Source organism: Xiphophorus maculatus, chromosome 15 (assembly GCF_002775205.1).
Source record: "Xiphophorus maculatus strain JP 163 A chromosome 15, X_maculatus-5.0-male, whole genome shotgun sequence".
NCBI classification, from domain to species: domain Eukaryota; kingdom Metazoa; phylum Chordata; class Actinopteri; order Cyprinodontiformes; family Poeciliidae; genus Xiphophorus; species Xiphophorus maculatus.
This window is the reverse complement of record NC_036457.1, coordinates 1,370,124-1,384,249: the sequence shown is the minus strand read 5'-3', so window position 1 is coordinate 1,384,249 and position 14,126 is coordinate 1,370,124. Positions and strand designations below refer to the sequence as shown.

The 14,126-nt window shown below is 34.5% G+C and overlaps 2 protein-coding genes across 4 annotated transcripts in view; one reads left to right on the top strand and one right to left on the bottom strand.

Annotated features, from left to right (window-relative positions):
• Window positions 1-6,394, top strand: part of trim67 (tripartite motif containing 67) — a 40,757-nt gene extending 34,363 nt beyond the window's left edge. For 2 of the 3 annotated variants that reach the window (XM_023348274.1, XM_023348273.1), the window contains 4 exons: window positions 186-310; window positions 806-984; window positions 1,824-1,986; window positions 3,425-6,394. In XM_023348274.1, the coding sequence (XP_023204042.1) occupies window positions 186-310; window positions 806-984; window positions 1,824-1,986; window positions 3,425-3,472 (515 nt within the window). In that variant the 3' untranslated portion in view covers window positions 3,473-6,394. The remainder of the gene's footprint in view (window positions 1-185; window positions 311-805; window positions 985-1,823; window positions 1,987-3,424) is intronic. The other variant, XR_002754057.1, reaches the window with a different exon arrangement.
• A 786-nt stretch (window positions 6,395-7,180) lies between these two features.
• Window positions 7,181-14,086, bottom strand: c15h1orf131 (chromosome 15 C1orf131 homolog). Its single transcript, XM_023347355.1, has 9 exons — window positions 13,900-14,086; window positions 12,867-13,025; window positions 12,311-12,426; window positions 11,997-12,056; window positions 10,471-10,566; window positions 9,642-9,728; window positions 9,539-9,570; window positions 8,795-8,918; window positions 7,181-8,172 (listed from the first exon to the last, which is right to left on the bottom strand). Exons 1-8 carry the CDS (start codon window positions 13,964-13,966, stop codon window positions 8,804-8,806), a joined length of 732 nt encoding a protein of 243 aa, XP_023203123.1. The 5' UTR covers window positions 13,967-14,086; the 3' UTR covers window positions 7,181-8,172; window positions 8,795-8,803.
• Between the last annotated feature and the right edge of the window lie 40 nt (window positions 14,087-14,126).

Sequence of the window (14,126 nt, the reverse complement as noted above, 5' to 3'; positions counted from 1 at the left end):
ATGATTGTACTAAAGATTTAACTAAACTTATCAAATGTCTCCAGCTTAGCGATGGGTCAGCTGGATTCATTTGATGTAATTTGCCAAGAAACGTATAAAGCACTACATCAAATCCTAATTAGTTACATATTTATTTTTATTTACACACATATTTAACCTGGGCAAGTTTATTGTTGTCTTTACAGTGGCTTGGTTCACCTTTGACCCCTCCTCGGCTCATCGTGACATCGTTCTGTCTAATGAGAACCAGACGGCTACGTGTAGCAGCTACGACGACCGCGTGGTTCTGGGGACGGCTGCGTTCTCAAAGGTAAGGGTGGTTATAAATTCAATATTTTCTCTGTCCAGATGATTATATTACAGTAGCTGTGTTTCCATTGACCATATAATGGTGAAATTTGGCATTTTTAAAATAAATTTGCTTAATAAAAACATGGAAATTCAAAAAGTCTCTTGTTTTTTTATTAAAAGTTTTGGCGCTAGGATGAGGTGGTTTTGTTTTTACCTGTATGAAATTGGTTAATTTCGCAAAACCGCAATAAAAACACTTTGTTTTCACATCACACAAGTCATGTGATCAACAACCAGATGTTACTACTGACAGAAATGGCAAAGAAGACGACGACAGGAAGTAATTGGAGTAAAATGTTATTTAAAAACACCAAGTGAACAAACTTTCTTTAATTTGTGTTTCTTGTCTAATGGAAACACCACAGTTTTGAAATTAGCATAATATCGTCAGAGTTTTGCTCACATCCGTAGTGGAAACAAATTAAAATTTCCACGATTCTTCCACACATTTCAGGGAACTCACTATTGGGAAGTCACCATTGATCGCTATGACAACCACCCGGATCCTGCGTTTGGCGTGGCGAGGATCAATACCATGAAAGAAATTATGCTGGGGAAGGACGACAAGGCCTGGGCCATGTATGTGGACAACAACCGGTCCTGGTTCATGCATAACAACTCCCACACCAACAGGTAGGAGTTCATCGTTACCATGGTAGCATTGTTTTTATGAAGATTGGGCCATTTGGTTATGCTGACCTATTGTCCTTCCTTAAACCGGTTAGGGTAGTACTATGGGTTACACAAGACATGCTCACTACTGACTCAACAATAGGAGGGTTTTGAAATGGCTCGTTTTCCAGACTCCAAATAATTTTTACTTATTGCCAAAAAAAAATCTTTGTGAAGTGGAGGCTTGGCAGCTGCAGAACCAAGGAGGCCCTTAGTCCTCGAAGGCGGGGCTAGGTCCACCCAGGCGTTTTACACTGCTGAATGGTTGCCATGGAGATTAAAGGATTTCTCAAACGTGCGCAAAAGAATCAAAGCAACTCTCCAGGTTTGTTTTTATGAGGAAATAACTTTATAACATGATGTAAAACTCAAACAAGTTGATTTTATAAAATACCGTCCCTTTCAACCTTACCCAATTTCTAACACGACCTACATAATGCGCCAGTTCGATGCTATGAAGCTTACCTGTGCTTTAAACAATCATCCAAAGAAGATGGTTGTTAATGTTGATTTATTCACTTTCTTCCCTGCCACTGCTAAAACTACAGGCAGACTACAACTCTGAAACTAAGCAGAAAATCAACGTCACTGTTCACAGCTTCTCCTTCTGTTCTCTGATTGGCCCAGTTGAAATTCTACTGGAGGAATCCAAGTCAATGGGAGAAAGCTCACACTGTGCTGTGAAGCAGCAAGATTTGAGCGGAATAGCGCAGTTGAAGAACTAGAAATGCTCACTTCTTCTTCACTGTTCCACCTCGTTCCAAAGTGACCTGCTATCTTCTCTGTGTTTGTGCTGGCAGAGCGGAGGGGGGCATCACGAAGGGCTCCACTGTGGGCATCCTGCTGGACCTGACCAAACGCACCCTGACCTTCTTCATAAATAAGGAGCAGCATGGACCAACAGCCTTTGAGAACCTGGACGGCGTTTTTGTTCCTGCTGTCAGCCTTAACAGAAACGTTCAGGTCGGTGTGTGTTTTTGTCTTTGGTGCCTGGAACATTTTCTGAGGAGTTACTAACATCGTCTGGATCAGTACTCTTTAAAAAGACTGATGCTCATTTGCAATGAGACCAGGTTCTGAAACTGTCTTCAGACTCTGGGAACAACTAGAACTTGAGTTAAGAGCCAAAACTACTGAGTAAACAGCCAGTATCCAATTCAAAAAACAGATATAAACGTCTAACTAACCCTAATATTCTTATGTCAATAACCAAAACTTTAACACAAATGTTGACCTTTATTCAGCTAAAAGTTACAAAACAGCCAAGTAAATTAGAGCTTTACTTCCAGCGTTTTAGAATTTATCAATAAAAGTTCATTTTGGGAAAGATAAGTACGCTGGACGTTTTCAAAGTCAGCAAGATGCTAATGCGCTAAATGAAAACTTAGCTCGGCTAATGCAAGTTAACAGATGTGTCTCAACCACTGGGTAATGAAAATGAATGGTTTTTCAATCTCTGTGTGTTTTTATGTAATATAAAAATAAATTTAAACAACAGAATGAAGCTAAATGTACGAGGATTATAAAATTTTTGTTCAGGTGGACTTTATTGCTTTCTTAATTTTTCATATGATGAAACATTTTATTCAAGTAAATGTTTTCATTCTTTTGAAGGTTTTAAACTCTAAAATCTGAAACTGAATAAGATTGTGGAAGTATAAAAAATACAAAACCGAACTAATATATATTTATAAAACAAAATATACTAAATAAAACTTTTTTTGAAGGGTCTAGTCGATTTTTAGAGAAGTTTTATTACGTGGAAACATGAGAAAATGACTCCTTGGGTTGAAAAAGACACTAATTCCTATTCTGGTAGATAAAAATAAATGTTTACAAAATATAACAAAGAGTTTGTTTACTGTCATTTTAATTAAAAGATGGATATGCAGTAGTTTAAGCATCATTTTAACATTGTAAGCTGCAGAAGCAGGTAAAGGATTGTTTGATTTTTCCTTTCTTATGCTAATTGTATACCACTGACTTATACTAAAGAAAGACAATGACATCCAAATAAAAATAAGTTTATTCACATTAAAGTAGCCAGGATTTTGACTCATTTCCCAGATTTACAAAAGCAAAGCTGACAAATTGCTCTAGAGGGCAGCTTTGGTTGCTAGGTGACAGGTGGAATTCCACTGCGGTTGCTAGGTAACAGGCAGAGCATGCTGATTTGTGAAATGGCTAGTTTTCCAGACACCAAAAAGAACGTCAACTTATTGCCTAAAAACATGTGTGGTTTTTTTAAGCGCTTTAACTGTTTTTAGAAGCAGTTGAAACCAAAACGGAAGAAGAAAAACGTGCAAAATGTGAATCCAGCGAAACCCTTCCAGTGAAACCTGAGAGGTGTACGTGTAGCCGTCCGCATGCTGAGTGTTTTTATTTGTTTTCTTCCCTTCAGGTGACCTTACTGACCGGCCTGGAGGTGCCAAAGAATATCAAACAGTAGGAGCTCATTCCTCCTTCCTGTGTGCCCTGGATACAAACCTCTGATGTCAAATGCAGACTCACCTCTATGTTTTCCTGAAACACCAGGTTGGGTTCTTCCCATCCTCCTCGAGGTGCTGTTTTGTCTCAGACACTACACATCATGTCATAACAAAGGAACAAATCTGATTGGTTGTAGATTATTATGGACATTCTTACACAGATGATTGGAGTTATTGTACAGAATTCATGTTTTCGTTTTTGTTCCATCAGGCACCGATTTTTATAACATGAGGATCTAGCCTTGAATAGTAAAGCCAAACAGCTAGAAGACATTCTCACTGTGCAGAAGATATCTTGGAGATAGTATCAAAGTTTACATCAGTAATCATAAAATGGAAACCGCTCAACTTTAACTTCAAACCTTTCCCACACCTCCAGCCTCAACAGCCCTGTGTGAATGATTATATCTGATTTTCTTAGCTGGAAGTTGAAAGCCAGTCAAGGTTGATCAAAAACCTTAAATAAGTGGTACAAAAATGGTCAAAAATAATTGATAATTTAATGATTTAATGATATTAATTTTTATTTTCTTAGCATGGCGTGAGCCTAATACTCTGTCATAAATATGAAACAGAACTGAGTACATTTTATAAAAGCCAAATGAGATCGGTAGAAGTGTCTCAAAATAATTTCATCTCTTCGTCTCTGAAGAAACTCAGAAACTTTGAAGCATCTCTAACGTGTCACAGTGAAATCCCACTCTACAGAAGACGATTAAGGAAACTGAAATTTTGACTTTTTTTCACAATTCAGACTTTGGTCTCAGAATTCTGACTTTTTTTCTTAAAATTCAGATTTTTCCCCTCTGAAATATTTATTTTTATTTCAGCGGCCCTAATCCTGCTCTGTATCGGTTCCGTCAGGTTAAACCATGTCTGCTGCTGCATTTTTCATTAGGGACCAAATACGGCTACCTGGAGAGGACAGTAGCTTAAACCAGACCACTGTAACCTGATGGTTGTAGGATACGTGAAATTTCCAACGTCTAAGAACACAACACCTCAATGAAAAGGTATGTTATTAAAAGCTGGAGGTGTTTAATATTGAGTTTTACTACATCTACTTCATTTTTTGCTCTTTTCGCTAAGAACATGATTGTGGGGAGTGAGAATAACCTGACCTGCCATATAAAACTGGACTAATGTGTGGATGAAAATCGACAAACTGTAGATATTGATATGTGACTTGTGCTATTTAGCATGGATTGACAAGCAAGTTTGCAAACTGTCTGAAATTATTCTGTAAATAATGTTTTATTGTCTCTGCAGTGAGTGATGTTGTTATGAGCTGTAACGGGTCGCCCCCTGCTGGCCAATATTGGGAACTGCAGCTCTGGATGCTCTTCAGACGTCCAGCTGAAACACTTTGCATTGTAAAAATATGTTAAAATTCCCTCCATAATTTAAAATATTTGAGCATTTAATCAGGGATATGTAGATTATGCTCTGATGTTTATGGTTATTTAATGATGAACTAGTACACTGCTCATATCATAAATGCCCGTTTATTTTACACAAACAGCGTGAACAAACTCAAATGCACAAAGGTGGAGAAACCTGGTATTTTTACGGCATTCGATCAGGTAATGTTTTTATTAAAAATCATGTAGTATGTTTTGTATTTTATAAACATATTTATCTTTTAAATGGAAGAAGCCAGTGGAAGAATGATATCTAAAACTTCTAATTTATTAAACATATGATGATATATTTATTTTCTTTTGTTAAAGGTGTTGTCTAAAATCCCTTTTCAATATTTACATGGGGTAATTACAAATTATTTCTGAAACACGACCCATTGTTTAGACTTTTAGTGCTTTCATCTCAAAGCAGCCTCAACTAGTCCTATCACAATTTGTCATTTTGTCTCATTTTCTATCAGAAAAATACCTGAAATAAAATAATTTTAAGTCTAAATCTGCCAAGGGTCCGACTAATACATTAACTGTAGTTATTTGCATTAGCAGCTATAGTGTTTAGCAGTCAATACAACACTAATATGATCAACTAGCTTAAAAATTCTTTAAAAACTACTACCGGTACATAACACAGTGAAATATATTTTTAAAATAAATATAAAATCTTCAGATTTTTTTCTCTTATGCACAGTACATTTGTCGGTAGGCAGGTTGCTAGCATTGGCAGTGGTCCAACATCGATGAATGATAGCTGCCATTAAAATATAAAGACAGCGGTTACTAGCATTAGCCTGCTAACATTACTAGCGGGAAAATGTCCAAAACCGATATTATATATTTGTAAAACAAAATTTCTGCTCAAATATTTCACATTTATCTCACGCTGTTCCTCTTAAGTCTATTTTTTAGCCCATAATATTACTGTAGGCAGCAGGGTTTGGCAACAATAGCCGCTAGGTCGTTAGCACCGAGCAGCTAATGTAGGCAATTAGTTACTTGGCATTAGTTACATGAGCTAATATTGACAAAAACGTTCAACATTTTAATTGTTGAACAATACATCAACATAACTCCACTATGTTTTATTTTATTGTTTGTAGCTGGTATGACGGGGGAAAAAATCTAGCTGTAACGTTGTGTTATTCGGTTGCTATTGGCAACAAACAAAAGGAGTATTTTTGCAACATAAAAAGTAATTGGTGATTTTTTTTTTCATTTACATTTGAATTGACATTAAAACGTATGTATTTAACTTTATAATTTAGCATTTTTAGCATGGCAAAGTGGTCATAATGTAAGAGACTTTTGACAAGTGTCAAATATGTGAGCATCAGCCGAAATAGATTTCAGCCCAGTAGTTGAGCTGGAACATTACATCCATTGCATTAAAAAAACCCTTTCTTTCTGAGCGCCAGGTTTTGTTTATGGTGCTCTAACTCCTTACGTTTCAGTGATTTCAGATGATACTTTAGCTACATATTTTCTTCATCTAAAAATGTTGTGACAAAAACAACAAGAATCTAGTGATTGATTTGATTCATGCTGTTTAAGTGTTGTTTTGTATTTGTGCTTGTTTAGCATGTCCCTTTACCTGATACCCACCTATGAATGTCACTTCTTTCTTAGATTTAACTTATATTGCTGGGAAAATAGGAAAGTATCTTTCTAAATTTAAAACGTGCAGATATCAAATTAGTTATGGATCACGGCATAGGGCCACTGTAGATAGAAAATAGGGAGTAAATTTCTGCTAGAATATCTGAAATTTTCTAGAAAAAAAACAAGGAAATTTCTGAGTTGAAAATTTACAAGAAAAAACGTAGAAATTTTGTAAGTTTGAAAAGTCGAAATTTGCTATCAAAAAAACTTAGATTTCCATTTGGTTCTAGAAACTTTGAGATTAATCCCAAAATTTTTGAGTTTTTATAGCAATTTTTAAACTCTTCAAACTAAGAACTTAAGTTTTTTCTAGAAATTTCATGAGATTAATCTAAAAATATCAGAATTGTTTGAGAAAATGTTCAAATTTTAAAGAAGTTCTGTTGTTGAAAACATTCTTTCTAGAAAATGTTTGAGATTAATCTCAAAATTTAAGATTTTTTTCTTGCAAATTTGTTAATTTAAGCTCAGAAATTTCTATGATTTTTCTCAGAAATTAAAAAAAGATTTTTCTAGCAAAGTTTTGACCGTTGAAACTCAGAAATGACCCTGTTTCTTCTTTAAAGCTTCTGAGATCAATCTCAAAATTTGAGGGGGGTTTTTCTAGCAAATATTTCAAGTTTTTTTCCTCAATACTTTCTGAGTTTTTCTGAAAAGTTTAGACTTTTCAATTCACAGAATTTTCTTTCTGGAAAAGACTCATATCAAAAATTTGATTTTTTTGTTGTTGTTGGAAATGTACTTTTTTTCAATGTACAATGGCCCTAATATGCCGTCACACTTATGTTTAAATTTGATCACTGACCAAACGTGTCATATTGCGGCTGATAACATAGATTTGTTAATTACTGATGGTAATTAACTTTAATATTAATCCATCCAGGTTTTAGCTTGAATCTTCGTCTCTCATGCTCCTCATTTTGAAATTCAAAAATCAAACCAAGAAGCAGCTTTGAGAAAAGTAACTGTGACCTCAACCAGAACAAACAACCCGACCAACTGTGTTTTTTCATTATCATCAACTTTCACATCGTCCCTTCAACATCAAGTCTTTACTTCTGAAGCCTGGTGAGGCTGGAGACGAGCTTTGTAAATTCAGGCTTGAGTTAGAAAAACTGCTTTTGCTTCTGCTGTCTCTTGTTGTGTATATATATTTATTCATCAAAGAAAATGCATAACTTTTTCTTTTTTATTACCTCAATTTTGTCCTCTAGTTGTCCCCTGCTGCCAATGTAAATGTTTTGTACGACTACATTGTTTGTAAATGATGAAAACACAAGAGTCAACTCCATAATTTTTCAAACCTAAACATGAAAAATAAAAGAAACAGCTTTGTCTCCTTTTTGGGTACTTTATAAGAAGGGAAATAAATAAAGTGGGGTCTGACATTAATATGCCCAAGTCTCTTTGTGTTGGCATGTTTAGGTCTGGCCACGATTCCCTGCTCAAGATGTCTGACTCTTGAATCAGTCCAGCTGCTGCTACAGGTCAGTGTCTTATCAGGAAGTCTGGATTGTTTCACTGACTAACTCCCTCCTCCAGTCTGCTGCCATTTCCGTCCTGCTCCATTGGATTAATCCCACCTGAAAGCAGAAATTTTAAACATAAAAAAATTACCTTCAACTTATTTTGTTTCTAAGAGGACTTGAAAGTTCAAGATCTGTGGGTTACACTAAAAAGGGAAGTTCCTAGCATCAAAGACGTCCGGTAAGCTTCTACTTATTCACCTGAAGGTGACTTATTATACGTCCTAAAACAGATTAGAATGGGTATGTGGGCAAAAACATGTTCATTACATTTTTTGCACAAAATCATTCTTTAAAAAAAAAAGATTTTAGTCTGATCAGTTCTGCGTATTTTGAGCTAACCACCTTGGGTTACTAGGTTACAGGCGGAACTTTACTGGGGTTGCTAGGTTACGGGCTGAGTTCTGCTGGGGTGAAGGGTCATTGCCTGCTGATTTGTGACGCTACATTGGAGAGGTTTTTGAAACGGCTGCTTCTCCAGACACCTAAAAACATGAACTTATTGCCAAAAACCAGATAGATTGTTTTTTAAGCTCTTGGGTTGTTTGTAGAAACAGCTGAGACCCAAATGGAAGAACAAAAACATGCAAAAATGTTAATTCTGCATAATATGCCCCATTTAAGATTGTCATGTTCTGGATGACCAAGATGCAAAAACACCCTGAAACAATCTTCTTACCTTTTGCTTTCATCTTTTGCCTTTGATTTTCTGGATCTCCTTTGAACTGAGGATCAGCATGCCGTTCTTGAACTGACCCACCTGACCAGAACCAGAACCAGAGGCTGGTTGTTTCTTTTTGTCTCTGAGGGAAAATACGCAAGAAGACAACTGAACGTCTACTGAATAGTCTGCATCAGTCCAATGAAAACATTTGAAACTGCTGTGAAAAGGATTTAAAGCAGCGGTGTCCAAAGTTCTTGTCACATTGGCCAAAATTTTAAAGTCAATCACTTGCGGGCCAAAAAAAAAAATCTAAAACCATTTAAAATCAAATTTTACCTGTTCAGCAATAAACTAATTATACAATAAATAAAGTAGTCAGACATTTTGTTATAATGCTTGTTTAAATTATTATAGCCCCAATAATAAAATAGGATCTTGTACATTTGACTTATTAAAATAAAGACATTTATTTTGCACATTTTTTGTGGGGAAGTCAGATATAAAAACAGGATTTGGGTCACATTTTTGTGCATTTAACCATGTTTAATATATTCATTAAAAGCAGATTTTGGTACTTTTGAGTTAAAGTCACTCAATAGATGTTTCTGTATTTACTACAAAACCAAAGAGAATGTAAAAAAGTATGGTTATAAAAAGATCAATACTTTCTATTGCATCAGACATTTTCCATTATAATTTGTTTGTAATATTTTTGCCTCCATCTGCATCAACCAGCTGTGACCAAATGGTCTCACTCACCTTTGATTACTCTTCTTCTTTTTCTTCTTGTCCTATAAAGTAGATATGTTACAACATGCAGAATTTGATTGTTATGAAATATTATTACTCTAGCAGGCCTTACCGGCTGAAGCGCCTCGCTTTGTTTCTGCTTCTTGTCTTTGATTTGTTCCTGCAGCACCTTGTAGTTCACGTACTCCTTCTTTGGAGGCTTCATTCACAAAATTAGGAAGGAATTAAAGCTGTGAATCAAGATGTTGGCTGGTAATATGCAATATTGTGAAATGGTATTTGCCTCGTTACAGATTTTTTGTCTCAGAATGTTTCAGATATTATGCACATTAAGGCCATTGTAGATTAAAAAAAGAGGAATAAAATTTTGCCAAAAATGTTTTAGATTAATCTCAGAAATATTCTAAATAAAACTGAAATTTCTTATTATTTGGAAAAAAAACGTTGAAATTTCTGAGTTTCAAAAGTAAAAGATTTTTGTCTTTTGAAACTCTGAACTTTCCAGTTTTTTCCAGAAAATTTCAGTGATTATTTCACAATTAGATTTTTTCCCAAGCAGATTTATAACTTTTCAACCTCAGAAATGTTGAGATTAATTTAAAACATTTTCTAGAAAAGACTGACATTTCTGAGATGACCGTTGTTCCATATTTTCTCTGTTTGTGGAAAGTGTGTTTGTTTTGCCTACTTCCTGCTGACAGACAGGCTCTGTTTAAAAGTCCCATGGATACAGTGAATGAAGTTAAACTTAGCTGTTAGGTAATGATGTAGCTTTTCACACAGGGTCAGATTGGTTTGAATAGTTTTTCCCTCATAGTAAAATAAATTATCTTTAATTGCTTTTATTGCATTGTCTTATGTCATGTTTGTGTAACAATTTTTTAGGATTATCTGAAAAAAATAGGAAACAATAAATCTGTAAATGGCCATAAACGTCTTACCCTGGCTCCCAGCATTATGGCTCTGTCCTGCTCAAAAACGCGCTGCTGCTCCTTCCTGTAGCCCGTTATTCCAAACCGATGGACCTCCAGCCGAGCCTGAGACCGACCAGGAAGACGTCACAGAGTTTAAAATGATAAATATGAAATGCAGCAATCCGCACATGACAAAAATATGACATTGTGTTACGGCCATTTTACACAAAAGAAAAAGGAGGAGTAAATTTCCTAGAAAGACTCAGAAAATTTTAATCTCAGAAATTTTCTTGAAAAACAAGGACATTTTTTAGCTTGAAAAGTTACTATAAAAAAAACTGAACATTTTAGATGAATCTCTGATATTTGCAAGAAAAGAACTTGAAAATATCACAATTTCAAAAGTAAAAAACTTTCAACTTTTGGAAATTTTCTGAGTTTCAAAAATCAAATGTTCAAGTTTTTCTAGGAAATTTCTTAGATTAATCTCAAATTTTCAGATTTTTTTTCTTGCAATTTCTTTTTACTTTTGGAGCTCAGAAATTTTCTTTTTTGTTAGAAGATTTTAGAGATGAATCTTAAAATTTCTGAGTTTTTTGGTGTAAATGTACTCCTTTTTTTCTATCTACAATGGCCTTAGAAAGCCTTGTACAAGTTTCTTTCTAGAAATTTTTTGAAGTTAGAAATTTCCAAATTTTTTTCTAGAAAATTTCTGAGTTTTTGGGGGCAAATTATCGACTTCTGGAGCTGAGAAATTTCCTTGGCTTTTCTAGGAAGATTCTGAGATTATCTTCTGTAGTGGCACTCTGCGTCCCAAAAGTTCGTTGTACCACCTTTGCAGTTTGTCTAACAACAAATATTTGAATCACTCGACTGAAACCAAGTCTTCTTTTATGATGTTTACTTAAAGAACTCCAAAAGTTCACTTACAAAAGAAATGAAAGGCTCGGTACAGATCGGTCAAAAAATTGTGTTGCTTCCACCGTATCCAACTGCAATCTGACCTCAAACGTGCATACGGGCAATGTTAATGTTATGCATTACGTAGTGGAAGCCAAAATTACTTTTCACAATAAAAGTATCCCTTTCTATTAACTAAGTTGTACATTCCAGAAAATATACTCATCATGAATTTCTTAAAATTAAATTAAGCATATTTATACATTTTTAATCTAAATTATTATTCTATATGAATTCCCCATTAACTGGCTCTTACATCTTCCAATTTCTGAGGTTTGTTCTAGCAAACTTTCAATTTTTCAAAGTCAGAAATGTCTAGTTTTTTATGTATTTATTTATTTTTTGCTCAGAAATGTCCTTGTTTTTTTTTCTAGAAATTTGAGTTTTCTTGCTAATTTTTGACAAACTCAGAAATGTCCAAGTTCTTTTTTTTTTTTTTTTTTTAGAAAATGCTGGAGATCAATATCAACATTTCTTGGTTTTTTGGTAGAAATTCAGTCCCTCTTCTTTTTTTTCTATCTACAATGGTCCCAACACACAGCCGAAAATAAACGCAGTCGAGATCCCAGTAAAATCTAATTAAATAACGTCACCTTTTCCAAACTGAGCTGTTCTTCCTGGTTGATTTGTTCCTGCTCTGCTTGCCGAGAGTCCTGGGCGTGACGAGCGCGGCGCCCGAAGGCGATGAAGACAAGAGAAGAAGAAAAGTGATGGAAATAAGAGATGACCAGAGAAACAGGGAAATAGGAGGTTGTATGGAGTTCATTCAGTAACAAAATAAAGTTTTCATTGTAAGAAACACACCTAGTCAGAAGTTTGTAGCATTAAAAAAAATATTGTTTTAGTTAAACCACATCACTTAATCAAAACAAGATAAATCTTAGGTAAACATTTTATTTAGACCAACCTGTGGTGATTTAACTGGGATCCTGGTTGAGACTGGAGACGGTTTGGTTTTGATTTTCTTCCTGGGATCCTGAAATGTGACAACCTCCACTTTGTTCTGCAGCTGGACATTTGAATCTGATGAATTAAATAAAAAATAATCAGAAAAATAACCTACAGACACTAATAAGGAATGTGAAGATAACTACAGGGTTTCTGATCAATTAAAGATTTCAGTTTAGCCCTTTGAAGTCAGCTATGGTGTAAATTTAACACCAAACTCCAGCTCATTCATATGGAGATAAATTGGGGCCATAAAGTTTGTTCAAAAGTAAAAAAAAAAAAAAAAATTTAACTGAAAATTTATTCTGAAACAAAAAAAAAGACCTTGAATCTGAAAAGTGGTTTAGAATTTTTTTTTTCAGTTTCAAAACATTTTTCTCAGTTTCAAAATTTTTCAGTTAAATTTTTTTTCTCTTTTGAACAATGTATGGCTCTAATTTAGCTCTATACATTCAGGACATAATTTAAGATAAACAAATTTAAGCCCTTTTTAGTAATAAATGATGAATTTTAACCTTTCAGTTCGATGTTTGGTTGCTGAATCTCAGCATTTCTGCTGCCTTCATCGTCGCTGCAGGTTTTCTTCACTGCATGAAGTTTTTCTTCTTCTTCTTCTTCACATTGTTTTCGTTTTTTCTTCTTTTGGGTTTTGAGCTTCTTTTTTGTTTCTGATCCTGAAACAAAAATCAAAACAATGAACATGAAACAGATCTAACTAAAGCCCCAGAAGATATTAACACACTATTTCTTCATTTATTGAAAACATAATTTAATTTATTTTATTAGGACATTCATCAACATCAGCACAATCCATGAAGGTGTAAACATGAAATTTCATCCTTTGTCAAAAAAGCCTCATTATGCAACTCACGTGATATTAAAAGAAGCAAAACAAACAAAATAAAACATTTCCACACGAGAAATAACTAACAGACATAAACACTCTAAAACAGGAAACAAGACCCTCAACAAAAAGCGGTGGAAGACTTTATGAATGTCTACAATTAATGTTTAAGTTTCTTTTTTTTTAAATTGCGTAGTTTTCACTGTTTATAGTATTACAAACGTTGAATACTAACAAGAGGTTTGTACTTTAATAACTGGATATATTTGTAAATTGAATGTGTAAGTACTGTTCTTTGTAACTCTTATCCCTCATTAAATTGAGCTTTTTTTGGTAAATAAAACAATAAGTTTTTAATGAAGGTGAATAATAAAAAAAAATACTTATGTGAATGATCTGAAAGGTAAATTAAAGACCCACTTGTTCACTCTATACTGGTTTTATTGCCTTCTTGGTGTTTTATTGTTTTTAATCTGCAATGTTTAATTTTGTCTGTTCATCCCTTTGAATGAAAGCGCTTTACAAATTAAATTATTATTAAGTTATTACTTCATCAGTCGGTTTCAGCTAGTTTGACATTTGGTCAAGTTAAAATACAAAATGAGATAAAAACGAAAGATTCCTGATCTTTCCGTTACTGTTGTGTCATAAAACAGGAGAGCTAAAGTCAGCTAACAGAGCTAGCATTAGCTTATAAAGCTTACCAAACTCATAAAGTGAATCCAGAACCCGCTCCAGAAACAAACAGTCCTCATCTAACTCTGAACTCATTTTCAGATGGTGAACTCAAGAAAGTTAAAAGAAAACAACACAAAATGTGTGGCTAACTTGTTTTATGAATAACAACACACGTGATACCACAACGCGGAACACACTAGCGGAGCGGAGTGGTCCTTTCCAGCTACCGTAGGTGAAGAAGTCCGGAAGTGAA

What these genes read in the sequence shown, in the direction of transcription:
- c15h1orf131 (XM_023347355.1), bottom strand. Translation starts at nt 13,966, where the DNA reads ATGAGTTCAGAGTTAGATGAGGACTGTTTGTTTCTGGAGCGGGTTCTG. An exon ending in TCCCAGTTAAATCACCACAG is followed by an intron (nt 12,057 to 12,310) that starts GTTGGTCTAAAT and finishes CGTCACGCCCAG; the next exon opens with GACTCTCGGCAAGCAGAGCA. An exon ending in AACAGCTCAGTTTGGAAAAG is followed by an intron (nt 10,567 to 11,996) that starts GTGACGTTATTT and finishes GGTCGGTCTCAG; the next exon opens with GCTCGGCTGGAGGTCCATCG.